At 36.6% G+C, this 19922-nt stretch overlaps 1 protein-coding gene across 1 annotated transcript in view; it reads left to right on the plus strand.

Moving 5' to 3' along the window:
• Positions 1–425: 425 nt before the first annotated feature.
• Positions 426–19922, plus strand: part of PSPC1 (paraspeckle component 1) — a 38246-nt gene continuing 18749 nt past the window's right edge. The window contains exons 1-6 of the mRNA XM_074156427.1: positions 426–973; positions 2844–3145; positions 6063–6158; positions 7191–7387; positions 12385–12469; positions 13458–13566. Coding sequence (XP_074012528.1) covers positions 587–973; positions 2844–3145; positions 6063–6158; positions 7191–7387; positions 12385–12469; positions 13458–13566 — 1176 coding nt within the window. The 5' untranslated portion in view covers positions 426–586. The remainder of the gene's footprint in view (positions 974–2843; positions 3146–6062; positions 6159–7190; positions 7388–12384; positions 12470–13457; positions 13567–19922) is intronic.

Below are 19922 nucleotides of genomic sequence, written 5' to 3' on the forward strand. Positions count from 1 at the left end.
TGCCTTGCCCTCAGGGCAGACCCCAGCAAGGGGTTCTCCGGCCTGGGGACGGACTGTCACAGAGCTTGCAGAATCTGAACGCTTGTGAAACCCCTACTCTAAACCAACACGGTTACGTTTGCGGCTCCTCTCCCTGCAGGCGGGTCAGGCACCGCGGTAGCCGAGCCAGCAGGGAAGCCTCTGGGCGAGTTTTCCCCTCAGGCAGTGCAGCCCCACTGGTATACATCTGTCTCTGCAGCCGCGAAGACCGAGCTCTGGCGCTATGCGGCGGGTTCACCCGTATGTCGGAGCTGAGAGGGAACAACGGCAGCTCAGAAAGGCGGGACGCCATCAGCGGGCGGAGCGCCCCCACGGCTGCGCAGGACGGCGCATGCGCGGACCCGTCCCCGCGCCCAGCAACGCGCGGGCGCAGTGGCGGGGGAGGTGGTGCGGGCGGGGGTGGGCGGGGCTTTCCTCAGGGACGTTACAACTCGTCGAGGTTGGCGGCGGCGCCATTTTGAATTGGCGGAGGGTCGGAGGCGGCGGTCACCGTACCGGGTTCCGCGTCCCCCAAAGAAAACAAGCGAGAAAGGAGTGAGGTGTGAATATGGCAGCGAACAGGAACTTGAAGCAAGTGCGGATCGAGAATAGCTCCCCCGCGGCGCCGCTGGGCATGGTGGGGGGTGGCGGCGGCGGCAGCAGCAACCTAAAGGGATTGCGGGGCCTAGAAACGGAGAGTGAGGCGGCGGCGGCGGCCATGGCGCTAGTGTCGAGCAAAGAAGGTGGAGATGAAGAGCAGGAGGTTGGGTTCACCATCGATATCAAAAGCTTCCTCAAACCTGGCGAGAAGAGCTACACGCAGCGCTGCCGTCTGTTCGTGGGGAATCTGCCAACTGATATCACTGAGGAAGATTTCAAGCGCCTTTTCGAGCGCTATGGGGAGCCGAGCGAGGTCTTCATCAATCGGGACCGTGGCTTTGGCTTCATTCGCCTGGTGAGGACTCGCGCGAGCCTCTGTGGCTGCCCGTAACTCCGGGGCGTCTGTCCCTTGCTCCCCCTCCCGCCTTCCCTTGTCGGGCGGGTGTGAAAAAAAATATAGTAGCTGCTCCTCATTCGCTCTTATTTCCCCTTGCTGTTCCCTCTGCTTCCTCTTCCTTCCCCCTCCCCTATTTGCCTCGGTACATCCGAGCCGGAGGCCTGCATTGTGGGCAGCCTTCCCAGCCCCTCGCGTTTGGGTTCCCCCCTCACGACTCGGCGGGTTTCAGGGCCCCTCCACCGGTCACCATGTATGTGCTGCTGCCGCGAGTATTCCTGCAGCCTGTTATTATTCAGAGAATGGAGGATCTGCTTTGTTCGTGTAATACCTGCATAAAGACGTACCTGATTTAACTGGGAGAATTTGTCGTATTTTAGGACTAGAAAAAAATACTTTTTTGCGTAGAAGCAAATTCTAGTCTATACAGTTCTTTATACCTAGAGGTTTCATTTATGAAAACACAGTGAAAAACTGGACAGGATTGTTTCGAAATACCACTGCTCACGCATCGTGAGAACAGAACATGTAATCTTAAACTTGCAAAGAAACAGCACCTTTGGTTATTTAAATTACTTGTGTGCAGATAAGACGAGATTTTTAGGGATAGTACAATACTCGATCAAATATGCTCAAGTTGAGCACGCAAAAAAGGAATCATCTGAAGAGCATATGGTACTGTATTTAAATGTCAATTTAATGTGCAGGATTAGTTTTCATGACTGCCATGCCTAGAATGCACTGATTTATATCAGTTCAGGAGTAGCTTTAGTGTCTCTCTGTGTGTCTCTAGTTATGATTTTTTCCATATATTTTTACTGGTTAGGATTTTTTTCTTTTTGGTTGTCATCTTAAAGATAAGTGCTTGTGGCATTCTGCCATATATCTTTTACCTTTAGAATCCTCCAGCCCGAAATATCAATTTTTTGCAGGTGTGATATATTTACATGTCATTACTCAGTTTTGTATGTAATGTAGATCAGATGGAGCTCTTATCTGAACTTCCCTTTTCTGTTATGTTTAGGGAATATGTTATTTTTTAAGAATTTACTTAGTTTAACTGTGGAGAAAATGTCTGTGAGAATAATTTCCTTAAATGTAAGGGATTGTAGGTATTAAACTCAGTGAAAATGTCTGAAATGAGGAAAAAGGCAGTTATTGATGCAGTGTTTCATGGATGTGGGTGCAAAAACCCCATAAGTGAGAAGAATAAATATATGAGCAAAGAAGTTAACTTCATCATTTGTTGATGAAATTCGAATTAGACATCCATAGAGAGTTCATCCAACAATGGTGATGAGCAAATGTGATATTTTCACTTATTTAAAAACAATAACCCAAACCAAAACATGAAACACTTTAGATCCTGTAGTGTAATCTTGAAAATACTTTTTCCTATGGGGCTAGGGATGCAGAATATAAACATATGTGTAGGTAAATATGAAAAAGCATCAAGTTTTCAATTGTACTGAAAGCCTTTACAGAGCAGCACAAACGTATCTATCATAGTGAGAATTTGTTAAATGCTCTAATGTGCAACAAAAATTTGCACATATGTAGTTTGCTAGAATAAATCATAGGGGATGACAAATGCATGTTTTTGTTTTTTTTTTTTTTTTTTTTCAATCGTTGGACAGGAACTTGGGTGGTGTTTGTTTTTTTTTTTGTCAGAGGTGGGGGAGGTGGGGGGAAGTTGTATGACACTGATGCTAATATGCTTAAAATAAGGAAAAAAATTTGGTACTTTTTTGGGGGAGGGGACAGGGGAACACAGAAGCGGTATCTGTTGTCTGAAAATAAAATATATAAAATATTTTATATCTTGAAAAAGGAATCTAGGACTCTGGCTGAAATAGCAAAGGCAGAACTTGATGGTACTATTTTGAAGAGCAGACCACTTCGAATTCGATTTGCTACACATGGAGCTGCCCTAACGGTCAAGAATCTTTCACCTGTGGTTTCTAATGAGCTGCTGGAACAAGCATTCTCTCAATTTGGGCCAGTGGAAAGAGCTGTTGTTGTAGTAGATGATCGTGGCAGAGCTACAGGAAAAGGTTTCGTAGAGTTTGCAGCAAAACCTCCAGCACGGAAAGCTCTAGAAAGATGCAGTGATGGGGCATTCTTGCTAACAACGTAAGTTCACAGGCTTCTGTTTGAGTTTGTGTGATGTGAAAGAAAACTACATTCATGAGTATTCCATAGAATCATAGAATGGTTAGAGTTGGAAGGGACCTTAAAGATCATCTAGTTCCAACCCCCCCTGCCATGGGCAGGGACACCTCCCACTAGACCAGGTTGCTCAAGGCCCCATCCAGCCTGGCCTTGAACACTTCCAGGGATGGGGCATCCACAACTTCCCTGGGCAACCTGTTCCAGTGCTTCACCACCCTCACAGTAAAGAATTTCTTTCTCGTATCTAACTTAAATCTCCCCTCTTCCAATTTAAAACCATTACCCCTTGTCCTGTCACTACATCTCCTGACAAAGAGACCCTCTCCGGCTCTTGTTCTTGTTTTATTTTCAAATTATGAAAGCCATGAGGTGAGAAATTAAGGTTTTTACATGAATACAGGAAATACTCTGATGTGTCAGTTTCGGGGAATTTTTTTGCCAGGAAAACCGCCTTTTCCTGCTTACTGTTTGTAAGCCTTGTAATTACTGTATGAGAGTCTGATAGCAACATTTTGCTTTTCCTTGTCTGTATACAATATTACTTTTCGTTCTCTATATGACTTTCTCTAGTGAGACTTCATTTTAACTGATTGCACATTTCCTGATCCCAGTAACAATGTGACAAAGTAATATTCCTCTGTTTCGTTGAAAACAGTGCACCACAATTGCTGATACTTCTGTAAACTCGGGAAAGTGTTACTGTGTTTATTTCTATCTCAAAAGCCCTATTGTGGCTTGAAAGGCCAGAAGTACCTTTTTTTTTTTTTTTTTTGAAAATGAAGACTTAGATTCTGTAGAAGTTTATGGCAACAATCTCTGAAAAACTTTCTATTTCAAGGGCAAGCAAGCTTGCAAACCACAGCACTTCTCTCTTGCAGCTCTTATTTCTGTACTTGCTGAAGAGAGTTGTTAACTGACGTGCTTTAACACATTCACATTTTCAAATGCTTTCTTAAGACTCTGTGAAATGACAGATATTCAGGATTTTTTTTTTTCTCTTTTTTTTGATTTTCAATTGGGTAAATAAGGCTGTGGTTTCACAGTGTGGAAGCTTGCTGCCATCAGATTGGGGAACTTGTAGTTCTTTTTCTCTTCCTGCCCTGGTTGTACTGTTGGTTTTTCTTGAAAACTTCCAGATACTTCCATAAGCCACTTGTGCTTGCTAAAACAACAGAAAAATATTCTGCCAGTTTTGTTGAATTCATTTTTGGCTGTTTAAGCACACAAAGGTGCTGCTAACATGGGTGCTATGAACATCAGGTCCAGCAGAGGATGAGGCAGTAGAAAATGTTGCCAGGAGGACATTGCAGGTGGGGAAAGAGTCTGGAACTCCTCTTTCTCATGATAATCTCATAAATCGTTGAGTGCCACTGAACTGACCTGGTGGCCTCAGAGTATATTCAATCTGAATATGTCTTTACTCTTATCAGTAGGTGCTAGCAATTTGTTCTTATCCCCTGGGTTTTCTTGGCGCTTATGTTTGAATGGAAGCATGGTGAGCCAAACTGGGGAACTAATCTAGTTCAGTGTTACATGAATGCTATTCTTGGCACGAGAGACGTGGCAGGGAAAAAGAAGCTGGGATATGAGGGAGGGTATTTTTGTTTTACCAGCTGGATAGATTAGTTGGATTGAAATGACCATCTAAATGTGGCCCGGGTAAATAAAAAGCTTGTGATCTTTGTCTTGCTTAGGTAGCTGACATGTTCCCTAATGGACAGTTGCAAAGATAATTAGCATCAATCAGATGCTACAATACTTTAACGCTTTGCTTCAGAATCTGAAATTTTACATTTTTAGCTGAAAACTCTTTGCCCAATCAGAAGAAAATATTTAAATTCATGGGCTAAATATATCAAATCAAAACTAGGCATTGGAAGCGTTAATTAGAGGTTTAAAATTGTTTTAAATCATATCTTGTTAACACCACAGTTCAGTTGCATTTAAATAACAGAACTGCCAGAAATTGCAGTGCAGATAACGTCAGGAGGAAGAGTTGCTGAGTTGTGCTCTGCGATTCCAGACTTTGTCATTCCAATCTACACTCAATGCATAAAGTTTTCTTTTTCAGCTGTTGCTGTTGTTAAAATATATTGATTTTTTTTCTTTGAAAAGATCTGCAAAGTGAAATAAAAGTGTGGAACACAATAAATAAGTGTTGGTGTTTTGAAAGTAGTGTCTCTAGCTCTTTTCTTACCACTTTAAGGTGTGTAGTATAGGCGATGCTCCCAAGACTGATGCAGAGAGCTTTTTACACAATTGAGGATCCTTACATTGCTATCCTTGGCAGTACTGGCTAATACTTGCCTCTGATCACTACAGATAATGAGAATTCAAGGAAGGTATTTTCAAAGATAAACTTGGGTTCTGATTTGTAAGAGTATGGTTGTTTAAAGAGTGGGTTTTAAGTAGAAACGTTTTTGTAATTATCACTGGAATATGAATTCCAAATTCGCAAACTGTTATCAGTTGTAGAGTAACTTTCAAAAGAAACAATATTTTGTGGAAATATGATAGGGTTGCATTTGTTCTCTTCTGGGTTTGTTTGGTGCTTTCCCAATATAATCATGGCCTCTGTGTTGCCTCACTGAAAACAAAAAGGTAGTTCCTTCCTAAATATATTGTAATTGTTTTGGTATATTTTTTTAATCTTTAAGTACTTCATAGTAAACAGAACTACGTCAAGTAAATTGTGGTTTCTATGCAGAATAGCTGATTTGGGGTATAGAAAATTATTTTCAAAGATAATTATTAAAATCAGGATTCATTGGAATTCTATGATTTAAGAAGAGTTTGCAAGACACAGGAATTATAGATAATGTTTAGCTTTTTGGAGTGTTTCCTCAAAATACCAAAATAACTTTAACTGCTTCTCCAGAACACCTCGACCTGTTGTTGTAGAACCAATGGAGCAATTTGATGATGAAGATGGGCTCCCAGAGAAACTAATGCAAAAAACACAACAGTATCACAAGTAAGTTGTGTTTAGCTTTATTTTATAAAACATGATTTGTATACTTACTTAGCTTGGTAAATATATGCTTTTTTTTTTTTTTTTTAACTCGAGTAACAGGAAGTAGTGTTTTTTATGTTGTGCTGTTTTGTGCCAAAGGATTAAGTAGGACCATGCCAAGATTTCCTAATCATAGTAAAATTCAGACTTACCTTGTTGGTTTAACATTCTGTGCATTTAGTAAAGTAGATAGATTCCTGGCCTACACTGAAATCAGGTGGAACTTGTTGCCAGCCAAGGTATAGTCTTTTATGGATTAGGGGTGTGGTCTAATCCTGCAGTGATTTGAACAACCACAGATTTTTTGTTCTCTGAATAGCCCCTTAACTGTTTGTCAAGTCAGTGGAGTGTAAATCTTGGCAGCTTCCACTGTTCCACTAAAACTTTGAGAGTGACATGAGAAAGCGAGTCTTGATCATGAGGTGGAAGAGAAGATACCTAATCTGATAATATTTATTTTTAATACTGAAATTTGTTTGCCATTTAGAAATCATGTTGCTTGAAGCTAAAATGCTTATTTTTGTAAGGCTGTAGAACACCACTTTTTAAAAATGTGTCATTCTTAGTTACAATTTTAGTATTAGAATGTGAAATAAAAATGTTGGCACCTTTTACTATGTAGAGATTCTGGATGGTATTTTGAGCTGTCCAGGAAGGTTTAATATTTATTTAAATAACTGGTTTTATAAATTGACTGCTTGGTTTAGAAGTCTGGACACAGTTAATCTAGTGTTGCAGCTTAGTATTTTGTACTGATGTAAACATTTTTATCTTAAAATTATATTAATTGAAAAGATCTTATTTGGACAATTTCTTTGATCACATTACTTGTCATAACAGCTGAATTAAGCTTTGACTGGTTTAGAATGTAGTCATCTGACAGGTTGATTTGAAGTCAGATCTATACTTGAAGTGATTGTAAATTCTTTGGCTGTTACAGCTGTTGATCTAAATGTGTCCTTCTCTACATTTTAACTGCAAAATTTTTATTAGGGAAAGAGAACAGCCTCCACGTTTTGCTCAGCCTGGAACATTTGAGTTTGAGTATGCTTCACGGTGGAAGGCTCTTGATGAGATGGAAAAGCAACAGCGTGAACAGGTTGACAGGAACATTAGAGAAGCCAAAGAGAAACTAGAGGCAGAAATGGAAGCAGCTAGACATGAGCATCAGCTAATGCTGATGAGGCAAGGTAAAATCAGATAATCTACTAGTATTAAACTTGTTTTGTCACAGATTTTCTTTGTGTAGCGTATTGAGCTGTATGTTAAACTTACAGATTTTGCTGGACACTATTTAATTAAATGCATTGAACTGAGAAAAAGGAAGTTCTATTTCTACTGACACACATTCCTTGATGATTTGCAGAAATTAAGAAAATGAGAAAGGAGTGATTGTCTAGGTCTGTTTTCTTCACTTCTTAAATTTGTTTAGTGTAAGTAGTTTATGTAAAGAAATTGAATGGTAGCTTCACACTCATCAGTAAAATTATTTTCCATTTTTGGTGTTGCTTGTGGTACTACATGGGACTAAGTACTGTGGGCAATGTGCAGGAAAAAATAAAAAATTATAACTTGTACTTCTTCTGGCTGTTTTGTGCACATCTGGCATGATTTTAAATGTTCCAGCAGCTAATGTTACTTTTTTTTTTTTCCTTTGAAACCCAGCTGAGAAGTCTGATGTGTGCGTAGCATTATATGTATGTAACAACTCAAAATAACTCACAGTTGCTGTGAATTTCAGTCATTCTTGAAATTTTAAGATCAGGTATCCCTCTTTTGTAGTTGTTTGGACATTTTGTCGTCTTGGAAGTGTTGAGGGAAGAAAGTCCTCTAGCATTTACTTTCAAGTCCTGTCTTTAAGAATGGAGCTTGTGTTTCTTGGGCAGAGAGGACAGTAGCAGGGCGAGTATCTGGTACTTTCTGCTTGTTAGCCTTCTCCCCGAAACACGTTTTCCCAAAATGCTGTGGATATGCAATCGCTGCTTTCCAGTTCAGAACTATTGAACTACTACTTGATTTTAATTCCTTCTGCATGACTGCTAGATTGCATGACTTGAGTGGATCAAGTTTAAATATATTGTAGATTTGTCAGAAAGGATCTCAAGGTTTGTTGCATGAATGAAATACTGAAGTATTTTTTTTAATCTTATGTTAAGGGACATCATGGCTACATAAAAAAAATTCTTATCCCTAAGAGTGTAAGATCATAAGACAGTACAATAACTAGCTTGATGGGCTGAATAAGAGTGCCTTGGCGTTTTAAAGGGATTTGAACTTCTTGAGATATTAAGCAGTGGATGCATTTCTGAACTTAAACCCAGGTAACTTATACAAACTGTCTGCTGCAATTGTTTGGCTTTACTTAATGTTTACTCATAAGAAAGGACATTTTTGTTGGTAGTACGACTTTCCTGTGTGTGAGACTGGTTTATCTTAATTTTTTTCTCCTGACTTGAATGACATGTTGAAAATACCTGTGAGCTTGATTAGAGTATTCGCTAGGTTAGTGATTGAAATTAAAGCACCTAAATGCTTGGATATATTGAATGTAAACACATAGTCTTTTAAATAGGTTTTAAAACACTTTCATAATTGGAAAAGAGATTAAAAGGAGTATATTTCATTTTTATATAATATTCTTAGATCTACTGCAACTGAAAGTTGTCATTAGGAAAAAGTTTTCATAGCCTGTTTTTTCTAAGTAGGCACACTTGCTTTTAGTGTGAAACCATACTGTTTATATAAGATCTTGTACTGAAATGCAGAGCATAATAAAATAAAAAATTGTTTTGAAATACCGAATAGTTATTGCAGCATCTAAAATGACAACTGTCAAGTTGTTTCTTGGTTTATTTTCTAAGCAAACAATGTTAAAGCATTTGCTTTGCATGTAAGCATAGGTATAATTTAGGATGAGGAATGTGAATGTTAATGTGATGTAACAGTAATGCCTGTAATACACAGTACAGCCCCCTCTTTTCAATTAGACACATTGACACAAATGAACACACATTGTTCATTTTGTGTATATGTGTAACTGATACTGGTGAAAATGGTTCAGTGCTCAAAATACAGGTTGGATAGAAAAGGTTTTGGTGGTAAAACATGGGAGAACTGCTTAGGTATGCTTTGGATATTAAGGTTTCTATTTAGGGTACGGTGAGGGAAAAAAATATTCCTTTTTTTGAATATCTATTAAGCTTCACTTTTATTTGGAAAAGGAAGAGAATTACCCCTTCTGTTAAAGAGCCACTAGACTATGAATGCTTTTGGTGCTAATATTCCAGTGAGGAAACATGCTTTTTTTTTTTTTTTTTTTTTTTTGTAGTCTGGAGGGAAGGTTTTTTCCTTCACCATTTGGTTAACAGAGTACTTCTCTTAGGTACCAAAGAACTAGATTTCTGCTTGTTCACCTGCAGGTGTTCAATTTGCCAAGCTCTAGGGGTTAGTAAACATTCCATTTTAATCTTGTCAACTCTCTAGCTTCATTGTGTATGAAAATAAGGTGTTTTTTTCTCTTGTATTTATTTTCAGACATTAGCTGCTTCTAAATTTTGCTGGTCTGAACAGTGTCTCTGGTTGTAAGCTTAGACCATGCCAAGAATATTAATCATATAAATGAGATTGCATCTTTCTTAAAAACCCTGTGATGCAATGAAACGTTTGAGAAACATCAGAACCTAGAATTAATGTTTTTGAGTACCTGATACACAAGCCACAGATTTAAAGGTGTATTGAAGTAGTTATTCTGAAATATGAAATGCAGTATATTAATTGTCAGGAGCTAAAAAGAAGATTGGAAGGGTGAGCTTCCCACAGTCCATATACTCCTGCAGGTGAAGGTTTTGTAGAAATTGCTGCATGACAGCTAGTAGGACTTGAACTAGAACATGTGGGTTTAAGTATTCAGGTTTTTGTGGTGTGGTACTAATACTGAAGGTAGACTTCATTATTTTGATATGTGTAATTTTTCACTTTTAAGTGTCATGTTTTGACAGATTGAGTCAGAAGTAGTTTGTAAAGCAGAATACGTGTTTCCATGTGTAAGTAAATTGGCATGATATTTCTGATCTACATATTGGTGGTATGCTTCAGACTTTGTAAATATTCTCTCATAATGGTGGTTAAATAGTTTATGAAAATACTGGAAAATATGATTGAGTTTAACCGGAAGCTTCATTCTTTATCAGTTGTATGGAAGATGGGCATTTGTTTTCCATTTTTAGAACCTGAAAAGTCAGCAGCTAGAATGACTTAAAATCTTTTTGGACTTGGTATCCCTGCTTGTAGGATTAACTTCTGAGGTGAGAGTACACTTTCACCTTCTGCCTTCTGCTCTGCAGAAGGTTGAGTATGAAATGAAGACCTTGCTCATTTTTAAGCACAAGAAAGTGCAAACTCAAATAATAATGCGTTCTTTTTATTTCACAGCTGCTTTAATGCAGGTTTCTTCTGTTAAGAGAAGGGACCTGTGTTAAACATATGTCAGTCAAGAATTACCATCATTGCAGATCTTAGAATATGAGAGGCTCTGTGCACAGCCCAAACCTGTAGATCTGTATTTCATCGGGCTAGTAAGGCTTTGTGCCAAGATTCTGCCTTTGTCAAATTGTACTGGATCATAAATTGATATGTTGAACTTTAAAATACTAACACTTTCAGGAAAGGCAATAATCAGAACCATACTGTGGAAAAAAATACAGAGGATGCGAGGAAAAGTAGAACTCTACACCTTAAGAATAAAGGCGATTAAATAATAGATTTGTAGCAATTCTCAGTAGAGAGCAAATAGGAAGTCCTGTGCCAGGGTATTAACAAAAGAAAAAAGGGGTGCTACATAAATTTGATAGAACAAAGAACTGAAAAGGAAACATCTTTTTCCACAGTGGACAATATTGAGCTCCCCAGGCTCTCCGCGAGTATCAGGGTAACAGTGGCCAAGCCTTCTGTGGCAAGTACAGTTGGAAGGAAGCAGCCCTCAGACATTGTGATTTGAGTGAATCTTTAATATAATCATATCTGTTGAAGTGTGAAATGTGTTAATTTTGCAGAAGAAATTGGAAAAGCAAACCTGCAAAATGTGCTTGAGAAAGGACTTCTAATGTCAATAAGGATGCTGTGAGAGTAAAAATCTGATAATCTTTTTTGTTAGAAAAAACAAATTATATTTTTGTGAAATGTGTTAGTCATTGTAGTTGCTTTTGGATATTAAAGTAAAAGATTAAGTTGTAATAACATATGCTGATATAAGTTTGAGGAAAGTGATTTGCATAGCTAAAAAGATGATTTAATTAGTATAGGGAAGAACTGCATAGAAAAATGTGGGGAGTAGTTGAATTGACACATAAAAGGCATACAGTAGATGGTATAGTGGAATGTTTCTCATGGAGTCTATAAATAATGCCATGTGGCCATGGCCAATATCCTGATAAGGTAGAAAAGGTGAACAACTGCTTTCTAACAAGAGGTAGAATTAATATTCATTGAAGAAAGCATAAATTTCCAGACAGACATCAATAATGTGACTGGTCAGAAACTAGTACAGCAAACATAATTAATATTAGTTGCTCCCTGCTTTCTAAGAGCATTTTAAGTCCTTTTTAAGAGGATATGGCTGTTCTTTTCTGGTAGTGTTAAAAGATTAGTCCTTTGTCTATAAGCAGTGTCATGTGATAAATCTCTATGGAGGCTTGGATTACATGCACCTGAAGTTCATACCACTTTTTTCTCATGTGTGCCCTGCACTGTTCTGCAATAGGTAGTGGAGAGTATAGTTCATATATATATATATATATATATAGTACTAGTTTTGTTGCCACTGTGACTTTAGCAGTATTACAGCATTGTGAGAAAATTGATGCCTTGCCTGGATATAAAACCAAGATATGATTTAAGAGACTGAGAGTTTTTCTCCTTTTCTTTGCTTGAGGACTTCCATTTTCTGTTTCCATAACTTGCTTCAGAAGCTTTGCCAGTCCCGTACCTTTCTTTGTTTCTGGGAGCTGAGGGTCCAGTGTGTTTTTTCATATACTAGACTTAGCTTTATGGGAAGAAACTACTTAAATACATTGAGAAATTTCTTTAAAAATTGGATGTTAGAACTGTAATCTGACAGTAATAGCAATTTCTTGTGTTGCCACATTTTGATTAACAGCTTTTATCTTTATTACATTTTTACTGCTGTTAGATCTCATGCGACGTCAAGAAGAACTGAGGCGTTTGGAAGAACTTCGAAACCAAGAACTTCAAAAGCGCAAGCAGATACAATTGAGGTATTTTGTCTTCTACTGTGCAAAGGTGTGGCATGCAGCTGCTGTAGGCATGTGTGAATTTAGATACTGTAGCTTGTAGAGGTTGCTTTTGATATAAAATAAAAATGTTTCTGCTGCTAAAAAGATGCTTTTCAAAAACATAATGTGTGATGCTTCTGTTAGTGTTCTTGAACAGAAATGTGATCAGTTATGCTAATGTAACATAATGGTTTCGAGTCTTTCTTGATTTTTTTTTCATTTATTTCAGCTCTGCTAGCTCTGTTGTAAATTTCTGAGCATTCTAAATAGTGTAGAAATATCTTGATGTAAATTTTTTTGTTTCATACTATTATTTTAACCTTGTGACTTGAAGCATAGCTGTAATAGATACGAATGTGCTTCTAAAATTTATGGGCAGGTGGTCTGCATGCGGAACAGTAGCATTGCAAGTTTATAGACTGACATGAGATTTTAGGGGGGGTTCACTTGATGTTATGGTATGTTGCAAAAAATTTTTCCTTTAAGATCTGTTTCATACAAATACTCGTTTTCATGCATCTGCTAAAATTTAAGAAAATAGACATAGTATCATCACGTTGATTGAGTTTATAATCTTAATGTTAAATATCACAAGAAATGTAAATGAGGAAAAAGAACAAAACACAAACACCTTGTAGAGTTAAAAATGTGTCTTTTGGCAGTATTGAAATGCTTTAATCCATAGTGACTTGTTTAAAACTGGACTATTTTAGCCTGCCTAGCAATATGTAGACAGAAAAACAGGTACAGAATGTACTGGTATTGTAATTACCTATATTCCAGTTAAAAATATAAATAAATACTTCAATAATATTTAAACCCATCAGGTAGAGTAGATTAGTGCCATACATCATATATAAAAAAAAAAAGACCAGTTTTGTTAATATGCTTGATCTTACCGCCTGAGACTGAGTACAAGCCTGAACAGGTCAAGAGTCTAAGTTGACATAGTTCTTGAAAAATATTCTAGACATGAAGAAGAACATCGACGTCGTGAAGAAGAGATGCTACGCCAGAGAGAGCAGGAGGAATTACGGCGACAGCAGGAGGGAGGATTTAAGCCAAATTTCATGGACAATGTAAGTAAAATTCTATGACAAAAGTCCAAATTGTAAAGGCTTTTTTTTTATTGTCCTATTTTTATATACTAAGTGTTGAGCTGCCGCCTTCTTGTTTACTGTTTTTCCTTCACTATTCCATTATTCTCATGAGTTGGAGTGGTACAAATTTAGTAGTGTAGTTATTCTCTTGTGTGATGGCATCACTGTTGTTTTTCCTACAAGTTGGTGATGTAACACTTCAGTTAAGTGAAGGTGTTCAGATGATAATCTGACTTTTTTATTCCAGGAATGAATTTTTCCAATAAGACAATAGAATTTTTTTAAGTGGGAGGTTATGGAAATAAATCACCATGAGGAGGTGCCCTAGTTTGACTGAAGGTTTATATTTTAAACCAGTTCAGGCTATTAAGCTTGTTAGAATGGCTTGTTTTAGTTTATGCTTAACTTATTAAGAATAATGTACTTGAGAAATCAAATGGGCAGTGTTAACTTCATGTGGAGCCTAAAATCACTCTCCCCTTCAAGTTGTTGTAAAACTAGATGAGGAAAACCTCAAAACCTTTACTAAAGGAGACTGAAAAATTATAAAGGTGGGGGGAAAAAACAGGTCCTCTGTTATAATTTCTACATTATTTATATTAGTAATTTAGGTGTGTTCTGCCTCTGAAGACAGTCCTGCAGGACTAGCAAAATGGTGGTGTCAGAGGAGTCACTTCTAAATGTTCATGATGGTCTATTTTGGTCAAGGGTATGATTATTTTTCTACCAACCAAAGCAGTTAAATGAACGCAACCTGTATTAGGAATGCTTTAGTTTCATGTGTTACAGCTATTCTTAGTGAGGAAGCAATGAGTAAGTGATCCATGGAGTATTCTTTTACATCATTATAGCAACTGTAGTCTGCAGGAGGGAATTTTGCTCCCCTTCACAGGTACAACTTGATTCATAAATCAAAAGTAAACTGCTGGGTTTTCAGCTACTTTCTGATTTAGTGTTTTGTGGAAGAAATACCTATTTTACATTCCATACCATAACATTTTCTGTAGGGTTGAGAAGAATGTATTATGTGTGTTCAAGTTAAAAAATACAAGATTTCCTGTTCTCAGCAGGACATCTTTTTTTCCCTCATCCTCTGTACCTTAGTATTTTTAGTAAAGGTGAGGATGAAGCAAAATTATTCCTTTGTTGCTAGCAGCTATAAGTTGATTTTGCTGATTGTGCTTTGAAATGTGCAGCAGAAAACAATCAATCATTTATTTCCATATGTGTTCACACTGTAAAAGAAAACTGCTTTCAGTATGTCTTTTCTTTGGAGTAATGAAGATCAAGAATTCAAAACTCATAATACCCTTCAGTGTGTTCCCACATATTATTAAACATACTTGGTGAAATAGCATATTACAATGTCTAATGTAATTTAGAAATAGTGCTTATTGATTGTGACTTCTGTAGTGCCAAATACGAAATTTCATTTCACCTTAATATCTGCAAGTAGCATCTTTTAGCGTGGCCTGAATTTCTGACCATATACGCTACCTGTCAAAATCTGCCTGTGGCTGATATGAGACTTGTGCTGCTACTCACTGCAGAGAGCTGCAGGAAGGGGAAGCTGGGGAGCCAAGCCACAGCCTTGAGATGGCTGTAGCTCCCTCAGATTCCATTACTGTTAGGAAATCGTAGCCTATATCCTGCAGCTTAGGGTGCTGGGGAAAACTAGATGGTGTTGATCACAGCAACCTCTACTGGCTTTCTTCTTGCAGATGTCTTGAGGTTATGTCACTTAGTCTCTGTGCTTGAATTGCTTGCCATGGTTTGGCCATCCTTGTGCTTATCTGCATGTTTAAATTCCACACTGTATGTGAATAGAAACTGTTCAAGTTGGTGTGCTGGACATAGCAAAAACGTAGTGTAAGAAGGGAAGAGGAATGGTTCAAATGGAAAGCACTTCAATCACTGTGCATAGTTTTTGCGACTTTTATTTGATGAAATTTTTTTTGGGGAAAGGTAAAGGTGGAAGGATGCTTTGGAAGAGTGTAGCTTTCCCACTGAGTTGGAATACTGGAACTGTGTGCTCATCTGGAACTAAGTAATACACTGCAAGAATATGTAAATGTAGCTGTGCAGTGACAACCTTACCAAAAGTGTTATAAGTTATATAAAGGAATATGTAGTACAGGTGGGGTTTTTTTTAATGTCATGTGAAATTGAAGTGGCAATATACAATAATTTAAAAAAATTTTCTCTAGTCTGCAGACTAGTTTTTAGTAATCTGGTCATGTGTTGATTTATGATGTTTTACTTCTAATGTCCTTTGAACTTTAAAAGGAGAAGAATTGAAACGATTGAAAGTGATGTATTTATTTTCTTCAGCAACTGTTTCTAATAAGGGCAGCTATGCAACTCTAAACATGGCCTGTCATTTTATAGGTGTTCATTATAACATGTCTTTAGCTAACTGTAATTAAGTTGTATAGTGTGAATGGGAATTGAAAAAGCCTTTGCAATTTTGCAGCAGAAAAGAATTGTAAACTATTTTTGGAGATTGCAAAATGATACACCAAATCTTTTTTTCAATTTAGTAGAATTTCTTGTAAACTAAATTTTTTTTATTTTATTCTTACTAATACTTGTTCATGGTGATCAGACTCCATCTGGTAATTTCTTCTAGTCTCAGATTACTATCGTACATACACTGAAAAAAGTTATTCTCTGTTTTAAGAGTTTAAAAGTTGCCTCATGGTGAAAATCATATTTTATGATACTGGTGGATAGTTTCTACCATATCAGGTCTTGATGAACTCTTTTGGCATAATCCTTATAACATATTAAAGCCTCTGCCAACTATGTATTTAGAAGGAAAATAATAATTGTTTCTAATCCTTGTTTCTGTTTCTTAAAAGCTTTGAAAAGTAAGCTTCTTTCACTTATATCCTATCCCTTTTTACTGTTCAGTGTAAAAGAAGGAAATAAATGGTAAGTGCAACGACAACCTGAATTGGAAACTCTCATATAAGTCTGCAGTATTAGGCTTTCCTATTTAAAGTTCTTTCCGTATCTTTTCCCTAACTTGCTAAGTTTTGATTTTTTCTATATAACTACTTTTGAAAAACATCTTGTAATCAAGTTTAATAAAGCAGTTACTCAGTTTAATTACAGATGATAAGAATATTTCTGTGTGGGGATTTCTCTTCCTGAAGCATTCTTGTTAATGGTGACGTACATTAAAAATTTGATTGCATTGATTGTTAACCTAATGGGCAGCCTAGTGATGCCTAAACAATTTATTGATCTAGTTATGTGGTTTCTAGTAGATAAGTTATTGGTAAACACTTCTGTATTGATTAGGGTATTTCCCTTGCTTTTAAATCTGCTGTTACAGCTCAATATATATCCATTCTAATTTCATGAGAGCTTAATCAGGAAACTTGTTTTCCTGTAGTATATTGCTAATTTTTATTTTTTAATACGTATTTCTTGCTGAAAGAGGAGCTTGCTGATGGTGATTGGAAGCAATATTTAATTTTTCAGCAGCACAGATATTTTTTAAAAAATGTATTACTTATAAGTGCTAGTGATACATTAATTATTCAAACTGCAATGGTTACTATGCAATTGTGAATGGCTTACAAAGATTTACATTGTTAAATATCAGTTAGAGCCTTTTTACCAAATAATTTCAGTTTCAGGAAATACTTTTATTCATGACAGCAACTCAGAAGAGTGAAAAGAGAATGATTTGGATTTAGTGTATTAAAATAGTTTTCACATGTCTACGAAAGAGACCAAAATATGTAGGAGTTGTACTCTTAGTTTAGGGTGCACAGATTTAATTCTGCAGTAACACTGTGAAATAGTGTCAGGTGGGTATTGTACTTAATGGAACAATAGCTGTGATACTGGCCTACAGCTTACAACTCTTCTTACTGGTGGTTTAAAGAGGGAATTGAGGTTTTTTTGGATGTCCTTGTCCTCTTCCATCCAGGGAAACTACCACATTTTAAAGTGTAACTTGCATATGTAAGGAACTGTTTCTTGTGAGTTTCAACTTCTGAATGCTTGCTATTCTTTCATGTAAGACTTTGTATGTCAAATACTTAACTTTTTTTTATCTCCTAGTCTTTTCAACAATTATTTCTAGATCTTGCTTTGCTTTCCTTTAATTTTTCTTGCACAGACGTACTGCTGCTCAAGTATGTTGTGTAAGTATCAGCATAAAGTGGCATCCGCTAAAGCAGTGGAGATTGCCTGAACAGCAGAAGTTGTAGTGGACTTGGATCAAAAGCTGTAAGACAGATGATAGCAAGGGAGTGAAAAAAGCTCCTCCCAAAACAACAGAAAAGTTCATAGCTTCAGGAATGCCAGAAACTTGATTGAAAAAAAGCTACCACATACTTAGTCTTTGTTCTAAGAGTTTTGTCCTTTCGAGCAGTTTATAAATGTAGCTTCCCATTTATTTATTATTTTGAGCCTACTGAGGTATATTTTATCCCTCACTTCTACATTCGGTTGCAAGTTAAGTAGCAGACATTTTTGAAACAAGACTATCAGTTAGATTTCCTTGGACTTCTATAAATCAGGAATAGGTTTTTTTTGCACACCTTGGCTCTTAAGTGAATAGAACTTTTCTTAAGTGAATAGAATTTTTTTTTTTCTACCTTCTAATTCTCTTATGCTCAAAAGCCATAGTTACCTAAGAAGTTTGAATTTTCACTGAACGCAGAATTGTTTCCTACCTTATTGAAAACTAAAGTAAGGCAGATTTCCAATAATAAATAAATTAATAAAAATTTCCAAGGATCTTTCCAAATTTGATCTGGTTTCTACTAATAATAAATTTTGGTTATTTTACCTTCACAGCCTATTGGACTTAATGAAGCTGATGGTGGTAAAGTTTTGTGAGGTTGTATGAATAAAGTCTCCGTTTCTTAACAGACTGCTGTAAAGCTAAGCTGCTTTATAAAAGTGCTTTTGTAGAGCTTGGTTGGGGGAGATGAATTACCTCCTTATTGCAATCCAGCATACATACTTGTGGAAGAAATAGTTCATGTTTGACACCTTAAAAGCATTTTAAGGTAAAACTAGCTTGGAGAAAGATCATTAAATGTAGAACCAAAAAAAAAACCCCAACCTGGCAAAACATTCCTGCTTTCAAGGCAGTGGTTTTACTTCAGTGATCAAGTTTCTTCCTCTGCATAACGCAACTGAGGTTAGGCCTTTGAGCAAACAGTTTGTAAATATTCACTTTGTGGTTTTGTGGGTGGTCTTAGTTTTGGCAGTAGCACTAAACTTTTTTTTTATTTTTGCAGGACTGCAGTGATATGTATCAGTAGATAGATACTTAAATCTTGCATTTCTTCTGTTCCTTAATGTTTTAGATACTAAATTTGGTGCTTTAGGCAACAATAATAATTCCTTAACAGGCCTTAGAATATTCATGTTGTATTATTTTCAGAAATGAAATAAATTATTTTCAGGCTTTAATTGCATTGGCAGGTGTAAAAGCTATTTTAATTGTCATATCTGCTTTTAGTATGAAAAGACATTGCATAAAAATCAATGCAGAACTTCAGCCATCTTTTGTATATTATGTGTTTGTATACATAAAGCAAAGCTATTTGTGGAACAAGATATTTTTTGGTTGTAAGTATTTATTTCATGACCATTATAGGATGGTTCATAATTGTCTTTCTGTATTATGTTTTATGTGTACCAAGGATGCTATCTAAGGTAATTTGTCAGTAATGGAGCAAATAATCATAACAATGTTTAATTTATAACTTTATATTTCAGTTTGTGTGAACTGTGAATATTTAGGGTAATGTGATAAGTTTTCCTTGTATTAAGTTACATTATAGATATTTAGGAGACTAAAATCTTGCTCTGTTGCCATCATCTTCTAATGTTTGCACAAAATGCGGTAGAACATACTAATAGTTACTACATATGAACTTGCAAACAGAAGAAGTTTCATAAGTAATTTTTGTCCCTTAATGTGGTGTCAGATGTGCATAAATCTCCAGTATGAATTTAGGTGTTGTGGTCCTGCTTATAAGCATTCCCAGGTTTGTTCTCTTCTACAGTAATTGATAAGGATTTTTTTTGTCTGTGTTCTACAGATTATCAGTTTTTGTTTATAACTTAATTTTCTTTCAGTAAGACTGATGGATCAAGAAACTAAAAGAACGCTTTTCAGGTGCTTCATATGCATTGGCAAAATGACATCAATGTTTGTCAATCTTAGTGTTTCATGAGACTTCAGATTAAACAGATGCCATTTTTGTTCAATTACTAATGGAAAGACTTCAAATGCACCTGGTGTGCTTGTTTAAAGAATATTCCATTTGCGTGCTTAGCTTCTATTTCATGGATTTTAC

The sequence above is a fragment of the Numenius arquata genome, chromosome 1 (assembly GCF_964106895.1).
Source record: "Numenius arquata chromosome 1, bNumArq3.hap1.1, whole genome shotgun sequence".
Classification (NCBI taxonomy): domain Eukaryota; kingdom Metazoa; phylum Chordata; class Aves; order Charadriiformes; family Scolopacidae; genus Numenius; species Numenius arquata.